Genomic DNA, 19,160 nt, shown 5'->3' with positions numbered 1-19,160 from the left:
TGAGCAGCAGACTGGGAGTGCTTGGGTGAGTGTTGGGCTGTGCACCCAACAGGAAAAGGATAATTTAATGCTAGTGACTTTAGTGGCTGTGTGTTCTGTGCAGGGGGAGATAGTGACTGATGAGATGCTTGTTTACTTAATTGGGGGTGCGACAGGATTCTGAGAAGAGATTGTATCAAATATATAGGCAGGCAGCAATATCACATAGGTGCAGTTGTCCTACTTAAAAGCATGGGATGAGCAGTGTGAAACCACATCATGGCACTCCTGTTCTTTCTAGGATTTAACCCTGAAAGCTTTTACTTTCCTAAACACGGGGTGGTTTTTTGTTTTTTGAGAGGAGGAAGCACGGGTTCTCCTCAGCTGTCCCATATCTGACCCACATTCCCTCTCAGCAGCCATGGGCCCTTTAACTCCAGCATGCCACCTGACTGAGGAGCTGTTGCCCAAACAAACTCTCCCTCAACCAAATCAGCTCAGTGAAAGGACGAGGGCCTTAGAGGGCAGCGCTGGGGCTGGCTGAATGTCTGGGCAGCTGCTCTTCAAGTTGTGTCAGTTCATTTTCTTCCGGACTCGGCCTGTGTCATGCTGAGACTCTGGGGCGTCATGTGAGGAGACCCTTGGCTCGGTGCAGGCAACGCGCCCCCTGTGGACGCCTCCTCCGTCCGCCCCCCCGAGGAGCATTCATTGCAGAGGCCGAACCTTGCAGGCCGGGCGCGCGACGTTCACTCCTCCCGCCTGCAGGCGGCGCTGACGGCGCCGGGAGAACGCAGAGCCCGGAGCAGTGGAGACCAGGCCAGCGTGAGCCTAGAGCGGACGCCGTTAGTAAGGGGAGGAGTTCCGCTTCCGGCGCCGCCATTTTACCGTGAGACAGCAGCAGCGAACCGGCTCCTAACCCGCGCGAGGATGTTGTCTACAGCCGGCTACGCGGAGCCCAGGCCCGGGATGGGGCACCAGCTCGGCGCCCCCGTGCAGCACCGGTTCTCCCCCTACACCTTCAACGGAGGGTAAAGAGCCGGGCCCCCGCCCCTGGGACCCTCAGCCCCGCGATCCCGCCTCTGCCCCTCCGGGCGCTCGCGGCGCTGCTGGACCCGTCGCTTTCACTTTCTGTCCCCGGTAGATCCCCGAGCCCGGCGGGCGCCCCCCGCTCTGTCCCTGCCCCTGCCCCAGCCTGCGAGCGCGGCGCCGGGATCGGGGACCAAGGCGCGGGGGCCACGTCCGGGTCACAGCCCCCGCTCCCGTTCCCCGCACGTTAGACCCGAGCTTCCTCCCGCTGCTGCTTCCCGCAGCCTGGCCGCGAACCAGCCCGCGGGGGAATTCACAGAAACCCTGGTGCCTTCGGAGCCCCGCAGCAGCTTCCCCGCGCTGAGCTGCTCAGTGTGGGGTTTTGCCTCCTCTCTTGCTCCTTTACACTGCAGGGATCCCCTTTGCCTGCAGAGAAGGGAGGCGAACAACGTAATGAAAAGACCCTCATGTAAAGAGGACTCGTGGCTGTAATGTCTCAGTGGCAGCGTGTAGCTTACTGTTTTCACGACTAGTTGAGCACCTGCCCCCCATCTCTGGGTGGCGTACGAATGCCGTCCGTGCACTTGAATGTTGTTTGAAAGACTGATGTTGAGGAAAGGAGCTTTGGAAACTGCTTTTCTATATTGGAGCTGGGTAGTGCAGCGGCTTTCATGGCAAAGGGACGTTAAAAGGCAGCATTTAGTCCGATGAAAAATGCCTGTGTTGTGTTCAGCTTTTTAGAAGCACCATTACCTACACTTAGAAGGGATCATCCAACAAAAGGCTCTAATTTAAATCTAAAGCAAGGTATAGTGATCTCCTGGCTTGCATTTGTAATCTCATCTCCCTTCTCTGAAATTGTAATGGCAAATTATCCTGGCAGATTATCCCTTTCTTTCTAGAACATGTATCAAAGGGGTAGCCATGTTCGTCTGGATCTGTAAAAGCAGCAAAGAGTCCTGTGGCACCTTATAGACTAACAGACATATTGGAGCATTAGCTTTCCTGGGTGAATATCCACTTCTTCGGATGCATGCTGCTTTTCTAGAACATGTGCATTTTAGACTCTGTTATCCTCAATATTCTTAAGGTAAACCACCTTTCATTGTTCAGAAAGTACAGTGGCAACATCATCCTATAAAAGTTATAACCACTGTGTTGAAAGCTACCTGGGGATAACTGTTACCAGTGGATTAGACATTTTATCAATACACTTTTCTTAAAAAGAACAGGAGTACTTGTGGCACCTTAGAGACTAACAAATTTATTAGAGCATAAGCTTTCCGGGCTACAGCCCACTTCGGATGCATATAGAATGGAACATATATTGAGGATATATATATACAGTATATATATACACTGTATATACATCTCCTCAATATATGTTCCATTCTATATGCATCCGAAGAAGTGGGCTGTAGCTCACGAAAGCTTATGCTCTAATAAATTTTTTAGTCTCTAAGGTGCCACAAGTACTCCTGTTATTTTTGCTGATACAGACTAACACAGCTGCTACTCTGACACTTTTCTTAGGTGACTGTTGGATCTGGGCACACAGGTACACTAGTTCGTTGGTTCACAGAATTTTTCATAATGTTGGACCACTTCTAAAAACAGATCCTTGGGGTTTCCCACCACCTATTCCAGTCTTCTGATTCTGTAATTTACTTGTGGCAACTACTGCAGTTGGTTATTTGAAAAAACTAGGATAGTATTAAGACAAGATGAAAATGAAACTCTCAAATGTGAAGATATTGGTGTTTAGTTGCATCTTCCCATCATATGTGTCTGAGCTGTTTTCACTTCCTTTGTGTAAGATTTTACCTTTAGAATCATAGAATATCAGGGTTGGGCGGGACTCAGGAGGTCATCTAGTCCAACCCCCTGCTCAAAGCAGGACCAATTCCCAACTAAATCATCCCCAGCCAGGACTTTGTCAAGCCTGACTTTAAAAACCCCTAAGGAAGGAGATTCCACCACCTCCCTAGGAACCCATTCCAGTGCTTCACCACCCTCCTAGTGAAAAAGTTGTTCCTAATATATCCAACCTAAACTTCCCCCACTGCAACTTGAGACCATTACTCCTTGTTCTGTCATCTGGTACCACAGAGAACAGTCTAGATCCATCCTCTTTGGAACCCCCTTTCAGGTAGTTGAAAGCAGCTATCAAATCCCCTCTCATTCTTCTCTTCTGCAGACTAAACAATCCCAGTTCCCTCAACCTCTCCTCATAAGTCATGTGCTCCAGCCCCCTAATCATTTTTGTTGCCCTCCGCTGGACTCTTTCCAATTTTCCCCATCCTCCTTGTAGTGTGGGGCCCAAAACTGGACACACTACTCCAGATGAGGCCTCACTGATGTTGAATAGAGGGGAATGATCATATCCCTCAATCTGCTGGCAATGCCCCTACTTATACAGTCCAAAATGCTGTTAGCCTTCTTGGCAACAAGGGCACACTGTTGACTCATATCCAGCTTCTCGTCCACTGTAACCCCTAGGTCCTTTTCTGGAGAACTGCTTCCTAGCCATTCAGTCCCTAGTCTGTAACAGTGAATGGGATTCTTCCGTCCTAAGTGCAGGACTCTGCACTTGTCCTTGTTGAACCTCATCAGGTTTATTAGGATCGATACTCCACTCATCCTCAGCCTCTTTGCACAGGTCCCTATAAAGTTTTTGCCATCCTACTTGTGTGCTGCCCTTCTCTGTGTTGTCTATAAATTTGATTGTGACTGAATTTACAGATAACCCCCCCCCCCTCCACCCCCCCACCCAAAGTATATAGACATGAAGCAGCCACTTACGGTGAATGAATGCATTTTTTTATCTTTTTCAAAAAACCTTCTGGAAATCTTGAGTCCTGGACAGTATGACATCTAGTTGGAAGCATAATTGCTTAAAGACTGAAAGACGCTCCATTGTTGTGACAAAGCTTCTCAAATCAGTTTGAGAACCATGCACTAGTTACATTTCCCTATCACCTCAGTGAGTATTTGTTAGAAATCATGATTATACATTAGTCTTTGTTTTCTTTAAGGACGGTGTTGGCAATTGCTGGAGAAGACTTTTCTATTGTTGCCTCAGACACGCGACTGAGTGAAGGTTATGCAATTCACAGCCGGGACAGTCCAAAATGCTATAAACTGTAAGTTTTAATCTTGTAGTATGGCATCTTGGGGAGATTGAATGACCAGAATTTTCATTTCTGTCCCAGAAAAAGTTCCAGTAAGACAGGAAGCAAATTTGTAAGGGTTTAATTTGGGCTCTGTTGTGATGCTGTAAATGAGATCAAGTTTCTTAGTTTGTGTTTTGCTGCTTGAATTTCACTGACACCTGATGTTTTTGATTTCCTAAACACAAGGTAAGTAGATCTGCTTTTTTTGATAGGCACCCCTAAGAGTGTGTAGCTAATTGTAGCAGCATTTAGAGTTGCTGTTGTGAATAGCTTTGCCTGTTCCTGACACCCAGTAGTTGGGGTGCCAAAGTGTTTCCTTTGGTGGCTGTATATCAGGAATGTCAATAGTCCATTATTATTTCAGTAGACCATGTGGCACTTCAAAGAGCTCCCTAGCAGAAATCAGCAGTTAATCTGTCAGCAATTCCTTTATCAATCTTCTTTCACATTCCTCCTATATTTCCTTCAGTGTACCTGGATAGTGTCCCCTTTAAAAAGTTTATCATTATATGCTTTTAAATGTGGCAAATGCCTCACTTACACTCCAAACTGCCACCAGCTACAGATGCAAATCCTCTGTCTTCTTTGACAGTTCACATGAGTTCAGGTTTCTCCTGGCTAACCCCTTAGCATATCAGTAACTTCTTGGTAGTGTCCAGAGGTGAGTTACCTTGGTACCATCTCGGTCTGCTGAAATATGGTGGCTGCTGATCATTGATGTAGTCTTGTAGTAATAGAAAAAGCTTTCACTTTAGGTTGTTAAAGTTAAACACTTAACAGCTCTGAATAAAATATATTGTCAATTTTTAGATGGTATAATTTGTAAATAGTTAGGCTTGAAATAACTATTGACCCTCTTTTATATAAAAGTTTAATATGTTGATTTGCATTTCTATAGCTCTTTCAATCAGTGATCTCAAGGCACTTTATAAAATGTTAATTAAACCTCTCAATAGCCCTGTAAGGTGTGTAAATCCTGTTGTTCCAATCTTAGATTGGCAGTTTGAGGCACAGAGGTTAAATCACATATCCATGGTATTACAAAATTAGCTGACAGGACTGGGAATAGAATCTATTTCTCCTTTCTCACAGTCTTGCACTTAACTGCTAGATAAGTGGTTCCCAAACTGGAATAGAGAGCCATATTGATTTGCAAATCACTTGCTGATAGTCTATAGAGAGTTAGCTGATCATTGTTACCCGCTGATGCATTGCATTAAAAAATGCTAAGAATACATTCTGTACTTTCTTAGTGTTGTTTGTCAATGTAAGAAACTGGTGTAGTTGATAGCACTGAAATATTATCAAATTTTGCATTTTACAGAACAGATCAAACAGTCATTGGATGCAGTGGTTTTCATGGAGATTGCCTTACACTGACTAAAATTATTGAAGCAAGACTAAAGGTAGCTAAATTTGATATTTGTATGTATGAATGAAAGTAATAAACCCTTATTAAAATATTAGAGAAGAGAGTAATAATTAGACCAGGTGAAGGAACTGAAATAAAAATGTAACAAAGTACAGGTAGCTGTTTTGTTTCAAACATTCCCCTAAAGTGTTTATACCCCAAACATTGTAGCACTGCTAGTGAAAGAACTAGAAATACTTATATGTATTTACTGTCCAAACTGAGTAAAATGCAAAGGCAGTTAGGACACACAAATTGTGAAGAGTAAAGGCATATTTAAAAAAAAACAACACAATTTTAATATTTTAGTGTTGGTGACCAGATGACATCTGTTTTATAAAAACTTCTGTATGAAACCTACATTTTGTGCCTAAACTACTTTAAGAAACCAATATGTACACACACATTTAAACACGATAGTTTGTTTTTAGATTACTAATTGAATTTTCATAATCATTAAATGTATTTGAATTATACTCCTGCTATGCACTCTTTTCTTCTAGTTTGAAATTTACTTGTTATAAATACAGTGGTTATGTCCACTTACTATTCTGATATTACTGTTTAACCCACCTTTTTGTGTGCTTGCAGATGTACAAGCATTCCAATAATAAGACCATGACTACTGGGGCTATTGCAGCGATGCTGTCTACAATCCTGTATTCTCGGCGCTTCTTTCCGTACTACGTTTACAACATCATTGGTGGGCTCGATGAAGAAGGTAAAGACTTAGACTTGCTTGTGGAGAGCAAAGGGAGAGGCGGCTGATTTCTGCAGGTGAAGGGCAATCATTTCAGCTGAAGCAGACTGGTGGTGCAGTTTGAAGCTTGTATGCTTGCTTCTCTTACGTGAAATAATGTTGCTCTTCACTTACAATTTTTTTTTGAGGATCTCAAAGCACTTTATAAAATTAGTTTTGGTAAGTATTATAATCCCTTTTAGTAGTAAACTAATGCATAGTTTATATGACCAATCTTATAGTTTTCACCAACATCTTGATATATAACTGCTGTCAATCTCTGAAGAGTCTGAGTGTATATGAACTCCAAAATCTAAAGATGGCTAAATCCTACTTTTTCAAATGACTTATAAACAGCTGAAATAACATCTTTGCTAAAAACACTTCTACCTTTGTCTTTTCATGTTTAATATTTTAAGGTGGATTGGAATACATTGCTTGTATTTCAGGCTATTTGGAAAAGCAACAGTGCAGAACACTGGAATGCCAATGGCATGGATTGTCATTGTTCACAGGACTTTGCCTGTATTGGGGGCCAAGCATATACATCTAGTTTAAAGATGAAATATTTTTAGTGATGAAATGTTTTACCAACTCACATCTTAATGCTAACTTTACCTTCAGATCCTTTATCATTATTGGTAGGCAGGGCTGTTCCAGCAGCATATTCCTTTTCAGAAGGGCCTGTGAAATTAACAAATACAGTGTTTCAAATCAAAACCTTTGGAGATATGGATTATACAAAAGTAGCAGTTTAATAAAACTTGGAAGGTAACTGACACTTTTAGCACCTCAGAAGCATGCTCTTATCTCTGGCTTTTAAGCTTTTCCAATTATTTAATTGAGCTCCAGCCACAATACCATTAGGATCCTCTATTCTATGGCTTTGACCAAGAATCCAAGCTGGTCTTTATCCTCAAACATCTAATAACCTTTTCTTCAGAGGTCAAGTTATTAATCTTGTCTCAGGATGGCTTGGAAACTAGTATATGTAGTGTTTTTGCAGTAGATCTTGTATATCATTAAGAAAATAACTTTCTGGCATGTAGATTTAATATAAACATTTTTCTTTTCAAGGGAAGGGAGCAGTGTATAGCTTTGACCCAGTAGGTTCATACCAGAGAGATGCCTTCAAAGCTGGTGGTTCAGCAAGTGCCATGCTACAGCCCCTACTTGACAACCAGGTAAAGTAGTCTTGATTTTTTTTTTGGGGGGGGGGGGGTCAAAAAATATTTATTTTGCCTCTCGGTAACCTGTGTGTCATTCCTTCCGAACGATTTTACCATGGCTCCTATGTAATAGGGCTGTAACGTAGTTAGGCTGTGGAATTGTGGTTCTTTCCATGCACTGTTTCTGTTAAGGGTAAATGTAACAAAGTGAAAGTCTTGGACAACCTTTAGAAACTTGAATGCACAAGTGTGAACAAATTCTTAATGTTCTTAGAGGACTGCAAAGCAATGTGTAAACAGATTTGTGTCCTATTGGATGATCCAGCATATAATGCTGTGAGTGTGGTAGTTCTCTTGAGCAGTGCTAGAATGGGAAGCCTCTGTACGAACTGGTTCAGTTTGAATGTTCATTGTGGTTTTTATAAAACTACTCTATATTAGTTGGAGATGAGAAAAAATATGCTTGCCTTATCCTGAGCTCAATTTCCTGCTCTCTCTACTCAGTAGGTATAATAGAATTACTAGTGCGTGCGCGCACACACCCCTTTATGCACCAGCTTTTGAGCAGCCTTACATCAAAGTTTAAAGTGTTGAACCAAATCCCTTTGCAAGTGTTTGGGTGTTCAGAAGAGATCTGTTTTAGAATTTCTGTTCACACTTAAGCCTGGCAATTCTGATGTCTGACTAAACTAATTTTACAATTTCCCTTTACTTGAATTTTTAAAAACCCGTGAAACAAAGTAATCCAATGTCACTTTCTTTCCTAGGTTGGCTTCAAGAATATGCAAAATGTGGAGCATGTACCTTTGTCCCTGGAAAAGGCTATGCAACTAGTTAAAGATGTCTTTATTTCTGCAGCTGAGAGAGATGTATACACTGGAGATGCACTTAAGATCTCCATTGTCACAAAAGATGGTATTAAGGAGGAGACACTTCAATTACGGAAAGACTAATTCAGAATACTTGTCAATTAAATCTGCATTATGTAATCTAAGTTGTAACCAGTCTGATTTACTTGTATTGTGGGGACATTTGTCTTATTAAAAGAATTTAACAAAAGTTAACTATCAAAATGTTGAATGTTTGCTGTCTTCAGACAGTACTGCTGGGATTTGAAAAGTGATTGTGTTTCCTGATGAAATTGGTGCAACCCATGCATTCACTGGTTGGGATATGGGTTTGGTTTGATAAATGGAAAAAACCAGAAAGAATGCTGCACAGTAGATCAAATGTTTGACTGACAGCATGTGATAGATTGAATTACCCTTCAGTTTACAGCTGCCAGTTTTAATTTTGTGAGCTAACTTTGCAGTTGTTAGTAAGAGTAGTAAGCCTACTACTCAGGATGAAAAAAAACTTATCAATCCACTTTCTTCCTCCTCTGTTCTATCATGGCATTCTTTGTTGGATTGGTTTCAGTGTTCCCCCTTTGCTCTGTAGCCCATATAACTTGCTCTTTCTCCAAAATCTGTGCTACTCTTCTAATTTATGCCATTTATCTCTCCTGCCCATCCTCATCCATACAGGGCTTGAAAATCTTACCTGATAGCTAGAGAAGTAAACCTGTTAGCCAGAAACCAGTATTGAGGTGAGAAGCCAGTTCTCCCTCCTGCTTGGAAAGAGAGAAAGGTGCAGGGATTCCTAACACTGTTTTCCTTGGACCCTGCTCAGGGGCTCATCTTTCACATCTGCCTCAGATTAATTAGACCAAAGTCTGAAGCCCACCCATCACCTCCACAATATCATGCGACTGCTGTGTTGAGAATGTCTCCACAACCCACACACATGTCCTAAACTCTTCACTTTTGGATTCTCCTATCTCAGAAGTAGCTCCATTTGTCACCTGTTGCTGCTCAGAGCTTTCCCAAGGAGCAACTGACTTACCTGCTGAATAGCATCAGTGGAGCTGATAAGACTGTTTAGTGTTCTCACTCTGCAGCAGCTTGGGAAGCTCTGAGCATCAGCAGAGGCACTTCAACTGGGGAGGGATAGCTCAGTGGTTTGAGCATTGGCTGCTAAACCCAGGGTTGTGAGTTCAATCCTTGAAGAGGCCACTTAGGGATCTGGGGCAAAATCAGTACTTGGTCCTGCTAGTGAAGGCAGGGGGCTAGACTTGATGACCTTCCAGTTCTATGAGACAGTTATTATAATATGGAGATACACCTGTCTGCAGAATTTGGAAGGTTCTCTTCCCAACTGGTAGGGCCTGGAAATTTTAAACAAAAACTAGCTTCTAAAGATGTTGATGGCACTAGCCTGGAAAAGAATCAGGAGTGAGTGGATTTTTCAAGATTTGGCTTTCCGTAGTCACAAAATCAGATATTTTAGTAGTGCTTTAAGGTAAATTCTGTTAATTTAATAAGTGATAGGTATAATTTAGAATATTTCTATATCAACTAGAAAGCATAAATATAACAAAGAATTATCTTCTCACTTGTTAGGGTTAACATTTTATAGTTCTTTGGATGCTGGTCCACGTTTAAAATGATTATTCATTTCCAAACTCACTTATGATAACCCAACCCAATGCAAAGCTAATTTTAGTTCATAAGAATTTGTCAGTTGGCTTCTATGGATGTTGGTCTGGGTCAATAATAAATATTGCAATTACTGCATCCTATAATTAAAAAAAAGTTTTACCTGCAACTTTGGTTTCCAAATGTATTTTCAAAGAATACACAAGTGAGATACAGGGTTGATCAGCATTAGTCTTTCCAATCAAGTGGCTTCACTAGACCAGCAATTCTCAACAAGGGGTATGCATACCCCTGGGGGTACACAGAGGTCTCCCAGGTGGGTACATCAACTCATCTAGACATTTGCCTAGTTTTACAACAGGCTACATAAAAAGCACTAGCAAAGTCAGTACAAACTAAAATTTCATACAGACAAAATGAGAAAGTAAGCAGTTTTTCAGTTCTAGTGTGCTGTGCCACCTTTGTATTTTTATGTCCGATTTTGTAAGCAAGTAGTTTTTAAGTGAGTTGAAACTTGGGCCATGCAAGACAAATCAGACTCCTAAAAAGGGGTACAGTAGTCTGGAAAGGTTGAGAACCACTGCACTAGATAAATTCATCAATATTCCAGTATGCAGGAGTCAGTGGTGGTCCTGGTCACTGTTCTTGTTTTCAATAAGTTTGAACATATAAATTGAGTTCCACCTTGTGAAAACGTAATGGGTTAAATGAGTGAGGTGCCAGGCTTGATTCCTCACACTAACTATAACATTTAGTAAATACAGAGTGTTTGAGTAGTACTGTGAAAGCTAGTGCAATGTTAAAAAAAAAAGTTAGTTGTAAACGTTTACCCACTTGGGAGCTCACTTTCCAGTTTTTCAGTCTTTTCAGAAAAGCATTTAAGATTGCAATAATTTTGTTTACAGCAGAGTGTCTCATGTTATAACTTCTCTGCTGTGGTCAATCCAGTATACACATTGAAACCAAGACTGCATCTGCACTTGGATCTAGGGCTGTGATTCCCAGCTTCCAGAGACATACTCACGCTAGCTAAATAAGCCATGGGCAACAATGGCCCAGGCTAGCTGCCCTGAGTACAAACCTGCCTGGACCCTGGGGGCACATACGCAGGGTGGTTAGCCTGTGCTGCCACTTGCTGCTGTCCATGCTATGGTAGCTACGCTACCATTTTTAGCTCTCATTGAGCTAGCGTATTTCTTAATGAGCTAGGAATCACACCCCTAGCTCCAAGTGTGGATGTAGGCTAAGGAAGGATTGTTGCATTCCTGACTCCATGAATCAGCAGTGCAAGACACAGATGTGGTCTCACTAATACTTTCAAGCAAAGTGAAAGCCCCTGGGAATGACTACTGGGACAAAAACCTTAGCTGGAATTGTATGATTTGGTTTGAAGGCTGAGCAGTTCAATCTTCTGTCCTCCCGTGGAAGGTTGCATATTCAATGGCAAAATATAGCCCTGTGTACTATATGTTCTTGGATGCTTTCACAATCCATACACTTTTTACATTAACACATTCAGTGCAGTAGTTTGGACTGAAGCATTTCATTTCAGACATAAATGTTTCTTCATTTACCTGCTGCTAGGTCTTAGGTAAACAATAGCAGACCTGAATTGTATGAGTCAGTAAAGCAGTAATTTCAGACTAGCTTAACATGAAAACTTGTGCCTTTGCAAACAGCTTTTCTAGGCCATGGCCTGTGATTTTACTCAGATATGCTGAGACCATGTCCTACCTCTAAATTAAAAATGGAGGTTTCTTGCCAAATGTAGCAGGACTGAGTATTAGCTGTACTCTCCCCACCTGAAGTGAGACTAGCACTACTAGGATCAGATTGTCACATCACGCCCCCCCCCCCCCCCCCCCCGCCAATTCTTTTGGCTTTTTTGTGAAGTACTAGACAGTCAAATACAGGTGGAAAAGGACAGTGTAAAAAAGAATACATGGTACTATATCACATTCCTACAGAAAACTACATCCCATTAAGCTAGAGCCTGACTTTCCTTTCTCTGACATGGCCATTTTTATACAAAATTAATGATTTTGAAGTGAGTGCCTTAAGGATTTAAGTTTTAATTAGTTTGAATCAGGTTGTTTCTTCTCATAGCCTTCAAATCACTGTGACTATTCCATGAATAGTAGACAGACACCCAAAGTAATAACACTAAAGCAATGACACTTCTCTGCTTTCTACCCTCTCTCTTGGTGGTGCCTATATCTAGCCAGTCTCATTTCCTCCCATTGCTATGCTCTGCCCAATTTACACAGTTGCCAGCACATCTCTACCCTACAGAGAAAAACACCTTGGTTCTCCCAGTCTGCCTGCTCTTGATGTTTACTCACTCCCCTGTTTGTTGTAACTCATTTTACCCATTCCCATTATCAGCCTCTTCAAGTCAGTCTGAATGTTGGGCTAGTCCCCCATCCACAATTGTTACACAGCCACGCTATATTTAAGTCTAGTGAATGGCAAAGTCTGACTAATACGGTGATCTTTCAAGGAGTTTATTAAAACACTTGACCACTGGGTGCCACTCTTGTTCCTTGTAAGAAGCAGAGATTTCATATCCATGGATATTATGGCTGGAGGACAACCAACCTGACTAATATACTAGAGATCTGAGGTCACTTGATGTTACCACAACCAAATGTGTGTTGGAGGTGGGGGGAGGGAAATGGACACAGAATTAGAAACATTCTTTCAACTATTTATTCATTGAAACATATGTTTTTTTAGCTTTTGATAAAGCAAGTTAATTCTGATAAAGTCATCTGAAAGGATTTGATACATATTTAAAGTTACTGCAATAATTTTTGATGTATGCAGCTGGCTAGGACAGAGCTGTAACAATTTGTTTGCAGGGTTTTGAACCAATGATTAGTGTGTTTTTTTGAACCTCCTGAGTTTCAAGTTCAAACTCCAATACCCAAGTGCAATTCAGTTGAAGCAGCTGAGCATTATGTGGTTTCATATTAATCCATATGCAATAGTGAGTTGTGTAATTTTCACATTAAACCATAAATTATTGAAGAGTCACTTAAAGTTTAGTGAGCACTGATGATTTGGGGCTGGATGGATCCTAGCTTTGTAACAAAACCAGGTGAGTTTCATATGTACCTGGGTTTCATGTTGAAAGGGTCACACACGGCTATGACTAGTAACCTAGAAGTCTGGTTCCTTGGTTAAGATATTGAAAGAATTTAATAATAAAAACAGGTGAGGACTGAAGGAAAGGAATGTTTCCCCTTGTTTAAATGATTATTAATGAACTTAGTGAGCATTAAAGATGCCTGATAACCTTGGGGACTAAGACCTTGTCTACATGGGAAAGTTGCACTGGTTTAACTGAAATGAGTTTGTAAATTAATATATTAAAATCTGTGCAACCACGCTGTTTGCACTTTTATTTTGGATTAATTTAAACTTGTAGGCAATAGATTTAAGCAGAACTGCAATAAGACACTCATACTGAAATAAATGTTTGTGCCAGTTTACATATATCCGTTTAAATTTGCACCGTAAATTATATCAGTGCAACTTTGTCATGTAGACATGGGGTTCTCAACCTTTTTCTTTCTCCCTCCATTCCACCCAACATGCGATAAAAACCCCACAGCCCACCTGTGCCACAACAACTGTTTTTCTGCATATAAAAGCCAGGGCTGGCATTAGGGGGTAGCAAGCAGGGCAATTGCCCAGGGCCCCACGCCACAGGGGGTCCCATGTAGCTAAGCTGCTCAAGCTTTGGCTACAGGCCTGGGTGGTGAGGCTTGGGGAGGTGGGGCTTTGGCTTTCTGCCCTGGGCCCCAGTGAGTCTAATGCCAGCCCTGCTTGGCAGACCCCCTGAAACCTGCTCGCAGCCCACCAGGGGGCCTCAGACCCATGGTTGAGAACAGCTGATCTAGAGAAGACCTAAAGTTCTGCTTATACTCAGAACAGATACAATAAGAGAGAGTGGTATACAAGCTTCACTGTACTTCCCTACCACCAGCAGGGAACATCCAATTCCCTTCATCTCTAGAAATAACTATGCACATTCAATCCTTAGCCAGTCTCCGGAGAATGCCCAACCAAGGACCAATTGATACCAGTTGTGGTGGATGCTTATTCACTGGTAACTAGGCTGAGACTACCAAACTCATTTCACATATGCTGCTTGCTGAGCAGCCAGGAAACGGTAACACTGCATTCGTTCCCACTTTAGGAAGTATTAGATCCAGTGACATAGAAAGGCCTGTATCACATTACCAAGTCAGACTTCCCTATTCAAGCCCTGCCTTGATGACATCACCACTCGTGCTCAAGCCTTTACAGGTTTGCCAGGAAAAAGTAAATGAAAGGACTCCATAGGTTACTCTTCAGCTAGAAAAGTGAGCTGGTTACCTTGTTGGATTACAACTATTTTTATGGTGTTTTTAGATTGCATGTGTACTATACAAGTAAGCACACAATAAAGCAAGAGAAGAATTTACAATATATAATCCACTCATCATAAATCCCTTAAAGGCAAGGCTGGCCTTACCATGGGGCGAATTGAGGCGGCCAACTCAGGTGCCAGACTGGGGGGGGGCGCCACTAGGACCCAGAGTGTAGACAATTGTGTTTGCTGCTGGTGCATATGTATTCTCTCTGCTCTAGATGCACAGAGATGGTGGAGTGCTGTCCTGGAGGAAGGAGGGCACAAGAGACACAACAAGCAGGCAGGAGAAAAGGTGAAAGGGAATAACAGAAAGCAGCAGGAGTTGCAGGAAGAGAGGAGGAGGAGAAGGAGGAGCCTCTTATGTACCTCTCTAGCACCCCCAGGAGCCTGGACTGATTATCACCAGCTTCTCAGGGAGCTTCCTGTTTCCTGCTGCTTCCCTGAATCCACTTGAGGAGAATAGACAGTCAACTGAAGTAGTAGGAGACAGTTAGGCCCTTAAGACACATATCTTCCCTCACTCAGGCCCTGCTACCAGCCTGCTTATTTGTCCCCTTCAATTGAGTGTTGAAAGCCACGATAGCTGGCACAGAACAGCAGTCATGAGTGAAAGAAGAAAACGCCCCTCTGGGGCAGCATTCAGAAAAAGCAAGCAAGCAAGCAAAGGAAGCTTTTCTATCTAAGCAGGAAGGAGCTCTCCTGAGATACATAGACACAGATGTTCACGGGGAGCCTTCCGGCCCCAGTGAGGATGTGAGTGGTGAAGAGATGCCTGATCTTCCTGTTAGTCAGAGTGCAGGTGACCTGGCGGCTATTGCAGCATCCATATCTCCATCTCAAATGGTGTAACCATGCACATTCCTGAAGAAAAGTGTAAATCAGAGAAGAGTTTGTTGGTGGCGCAAGAAACAGCTGCTGCTGAGTTTAGTTCCTTAAGTCTAGATGATCCAGGACTGTGGACCCACTTCAGCAGTAGCCTGAGGGACTTCCTTGTACTGCATGGGCCACAGCAAGTGAAAAACTTCATGTTCCCCAAAGACAATGAAAATAGAAGTTTCCATCTAACACATTACTGGCATGAAATCCCCCAATGGTGACAAAGTGGAGTGGCCATGGCTTATGTACTCAGATACCCAGAATGCTGCATGTTGTTTTTGTTGCAAACTCTTCCAGTCTAATGTTCCAGCCACATTGGGTTCTACAGGAACAAAGGACTGGAAAAAATCTGGCTAAAAATCAGGCATGCCATGAGAAGGCAGCAAATCACCAGAGAGCATTCCATAGGTGGAAAGAGCTTGAGATGAGACTAAGGTTAAAGGCCACCATAAATGATCAGCATCAAGAGAAGATTGCATCAGAGTCTCTTTACTGGCAAAATGTTCTGAAAAGGCTCATTGCCATTGTAAGAATGCTTGCTACCCAAAACCTAGCACTGTGTGGCCCTTCAGATCAACTGTATGTGTCAAACAAGGGAAACTTCCTTAAAATTGTGGAGCTGATGGCTCAGTTTGATGCTGTACTCCAGGAGCATCAAAGAAGAGTCACCACCCAAGAAATGTACACACACCACTACCTTGGAAAAACAATTCAAAATGAGATCATACAGTTACTGGCAACAAAAGTCAAAACAGAAGATTGTGGTAGATCTGAAGTCAGAAAGATATTAATCTGTTATTCTGGACTGCACACCTGACATCAGCCATACGGAACAAATTACTTTAATGGTGCGTTTTGTAACAACAACAACAGAACCTAGTGAAAATGTCCCTGCAATGGTGACTGTCAGAGAGCATTTTCTAGAATTTATTGACATTGATACTACAGGAGCTGATATGACAAATGTGCCTCTTAAAAAGCTGGAAGATACAGGAATTGCGATAGCTGACATGAAAGGTCAGGGCTACGATAATGGTGCCAACATGAGAGGAAAGAACAGAGGCGTGCAGACACGGATCCAAGAGTTAAACCCTCGAGCTTTTTTTGTCCCATGCAGTTCTCCTTCATTGAACTTGGTGGTCAGTGATGCAACTGAATTTTTTAATGTAATTCAAAGCATCTATGTATTTTTCTCTGCATCAACTCATCGATGGCAAATTTTGAAGCAACATCTGGGAACATCCTCTCTGACACTGACACCACTGAGTGCCACTTGATGGGAAAGTCGAGTGGAGGCGATAAAGCCTATCAAACACCAAATTGGGAAGATAGATGATGCCATAGTTGCCATTATAGAGGATAATGCTATGACAGGAACTGTTCGTGGGAGAACAGTGGCAGAGGGAAATGGAATCACCAGAAACATACATAAACTTCAAATTTTTGTGTGGCTTAGTGTTGTGGCATGACATACTGTTTGAAATAAATGTTGTAAGCAAGAGACTCCAAGGTGTTGACCTTGATATATCTGGAACAATGGAACAACTGGAAAAAGCAAAGTCATACCTACAGTCTTACCAGTCAGATGAGGGATTTCAAAACATTCTGAAGAGTTCACAGAAGTTGGCAGAGGAACTTCACACTGAAGCTATTTTCCCACCCATTCAAGAATACAAGAGTCACTGAAGAAGACGACATTTTGATTACGAGGCACGGGATAATCCCGTAAGAGACCCCAAACAACAATTCAAAGTTGAATTCTTTAACCAGGTGCTAGATTGTGCAATACAGTCATTTGAAGAATGTTTCATGCAGCTCAAGGAACACAGTATATTTGGGATGTTGTATGATATTCCAAAACTCCTCACTATACCTGAAGAAGACCTACACCAGCAATGCAGGGCACTAGAGACAGTGTTGACACATGATGACGTGCAATATTGATGTGAGTGATTTAGGTGATGAACTGAAAGCCCTTTCAAAATACTTTTCAGCAGAATCAACTCCAAAGGCTGTTCTGGAATATGTGCACAAATAAGATGACCACCCTCTTTCCAAATGCTTTTGTTGCTCTGCGCATACTTCTAACACTTCCTGTAACAGTTGCCAGTGGAGAACGCAGCTTCTCCAAGCTGAAGTTAATAAAAACACATCTACGCTCCACAATGACACAGGAGAGGCTGGTCGGCCTTGCAACCATCTCAATAGAGCATGAGCTGGCCCAGACTGTGGACCTTCAGGAAGCAGTTCAAATCTTTGCAACCAAGAAGGCACGGAAAGCACCACTTTGATTATTCAAACAGATAAAAATGCCAGGGTTTACTATGCAGACAAGAAAAGTTACTTTTGCTGTTCAGGCGTTTGAAAGTTAAGTGTTACTTACAATTTTTGAACAAGGCATTTTAAGTTGTTAGTTCTCCTTTATTGGGGTAGGTAGCAGAGCAGTACCATGAAAGGAGTAGAACAGGAAGAAGGCAGAATTGAGACTTTTCAAAGTTTTGGCCCAAGCAAGAGGGTATGGGGGCGTCATTTGAGCTCCCCGCCTCAGGTTCCAAAATGTTGTGGGCGGGCCCTGCTTAAAGAGGCTAGCTACTACACCAACTTCCTTTGCTTTTTAAACAAAGCTGGTTGATAAACAGCTATATTGTCTGAATTGCTTGTATTTAAACACTCATCCTAGAATAGGTAAACACTGGAGCGATTTCATCACAGTTATGAAGCATGTTTTCTAACACACCCACATGCCCAACACATTGGGTCTCCAATCCTCCCTGGGGCCTTTATATGATGGTAGAGCCCCAAGTATCCACAATAAAAAAACATGGGTCTGAGCACAGGGCTAGAAGGTAGGAACCTCCTGAGTTCTAGTCGCAGCTCTGGCCCTTACGCGGTCCTCTGTGGCCTCCCTCAGCTCTCTGCCTCAGTCTACAAGAAATTGTCAGCTACATCATGGTGGTGTTGGTTAAACGTTTAATGTTTATAAAGTGCTTTGACTAGCACCTTGAATTACGGAGGCAATGGAGGATGTGGGGCACTATTGCAATACAAGTACTCATAAAGGAGTAACAATAAGATAAGACATATCAAGCACCAGAATATAGCTAGTGCTTGCTGGTAGCAGAGGACTGGGTTAGATTTAATTATTTGAGCCCGGGGATTAGATTTATCTATCAAAATGAATAGAGGGGGAAATTTGCTTCCTCTCTATCTTGCAGAATTCCTGTTTTACCGAGGCCTCCCCTTCTGCAGAAAGACTGGAACAACTTTTATTTATTTAAGGTATGTGCTTTTAGTTTTTGGATAGCGAGTGCTCTTTGAGCTGATCACTCTGCTGGGTCACAACACTTCCAGCAGCCCCCCACGTACTAGCCACATTGCTCAGAGCCTGCAAATTGCAGAGATGTGTTTTGGGAAATCGCTCTCAGACATGGAGTTGAACTGATTGTATCTGGGGCAGTGCTAAGAGGAACCATCAGATGGCAATATTTAGTTGCCATCACAGGCTTCAAAACAATTATGTTGTGTGTGTAAAAATAGCCATTGAGTATTGTACTGGCTTCCCTACTGCGATAGGCTTTGCCTTACTAATTTTGAAGGCCTTATTTTGATCTCAGACATATGGATGCATATTGCTGCATAGTTTGTACAGCAGCAACTGATAAATGCCTGCGTGAGATCAGCCTCAAGGCCCAAAGACTATGTTTGTAATGAAAATTTTATAGTAAACAGACTTGACTGATTTGAACAGGCATTTGGGAAACACTGTATACACTGCACACACATTTTGCATACTGGGGGGTTAAAATCATGGGAGGTGAAAGTACACAGCACATTGCAGGATTGAGACCTCTATATGTATGTCCTATTTACCCCCCAACAGATATTTCTCT

The 19,160-nt window shown here is 42.3% G+C and overlaps 1 protein-coding gene and 1 long non-coding RNA gene across 2 annotated transcripts in view; one reads left to right on the top strand and one right to left on the bottom strand.

Annotated features, from left to right (window-relative positions):
- Positions 1–468: 468 nt before the first annotated feature.
- On the top strand, positions 469–8,561 carry PSMB1 (proteasome 20S subunit beta 1). The gene is made up of 6 exons (XM_005291258.5): positions 469–1,007; positions 4,041–4,148; positions 5,503–5,584; positions 6,181–6,310; positions 7,406–7,512; positions 8,265–8,561. The coding sequence occupies exons 1-6, from the start codon at positions 907–909 to the stop codon at positions 8,448–8,450; spliced, it is 714 nt and encodes a 237-aa protein (XP_005291315.1). The 5' UTR covers positions 469–906; the 3' UTR covers positions 8,451–8,561.
- LOC135982408 (uncharacterized) overlaps positions 6,191–19,160 on the bottom strand; it is a 62,715-nt gene continuing 49,745 nt past the window's right edge. Inside the window, exons 2-3 of the long non-coding RNA XR_010599756.1 lie at positions 6,947–7,012; positions 6,191–6,360 (exon numbers count right to left, since the gene is read on the bottom strand). This is a non-coding gene — a long non-coding RNA (uncharacterized LOC135982408). The remainder of the gene's footprint in view (positions 6,361–6,946; positions 7,013–19,160) is intronic.

This window comes from Chrysemys picta, chromosome 3, assembly GCF_011386835.1.
Source record: "Chrysemys picta bellii isolate R12L10 chromosome 3, ASM1138683v2, whole genome shotgun sequence".
Taxonomy (NCBI): Eukaryota; Metazoa; Chordata; order Testudines; family Emydidae; genus Chrysemys; species Chrysemys picta.
Note: the sequence above shows the minus strand (reverse complement) of the source record. Positions and strands in the feature narration are given on the sequence as shown.

What these genes read in the sequence shown, in the direction of transcription:
- PSMB1 (XM_005291258.5), top strand. Translation starts at nt 907, where the DNA reads ATGTTGTCTACAGCCGGCTACGCGGAGCCCAGGCCCGGGATGGGGCAC. An exon ending in AGTCCAAAATGCTATAAACT is followed by an intron (nt 4,149 to 5,502) that starts GTAAGTTTTAAT and finishes TGCATTTTACAG; the next exon opens with AACAGATCAAACAGTCATTG. An exon ending in TTATTGAAGCAAGACTAAAG is followed by an intron (nt 5,585 to 6,180) that starts GTAGCTAAATTT and finishes GTGTGCTTGCAG; the next exon opens with ATGTACAAGCATTCCAATAA.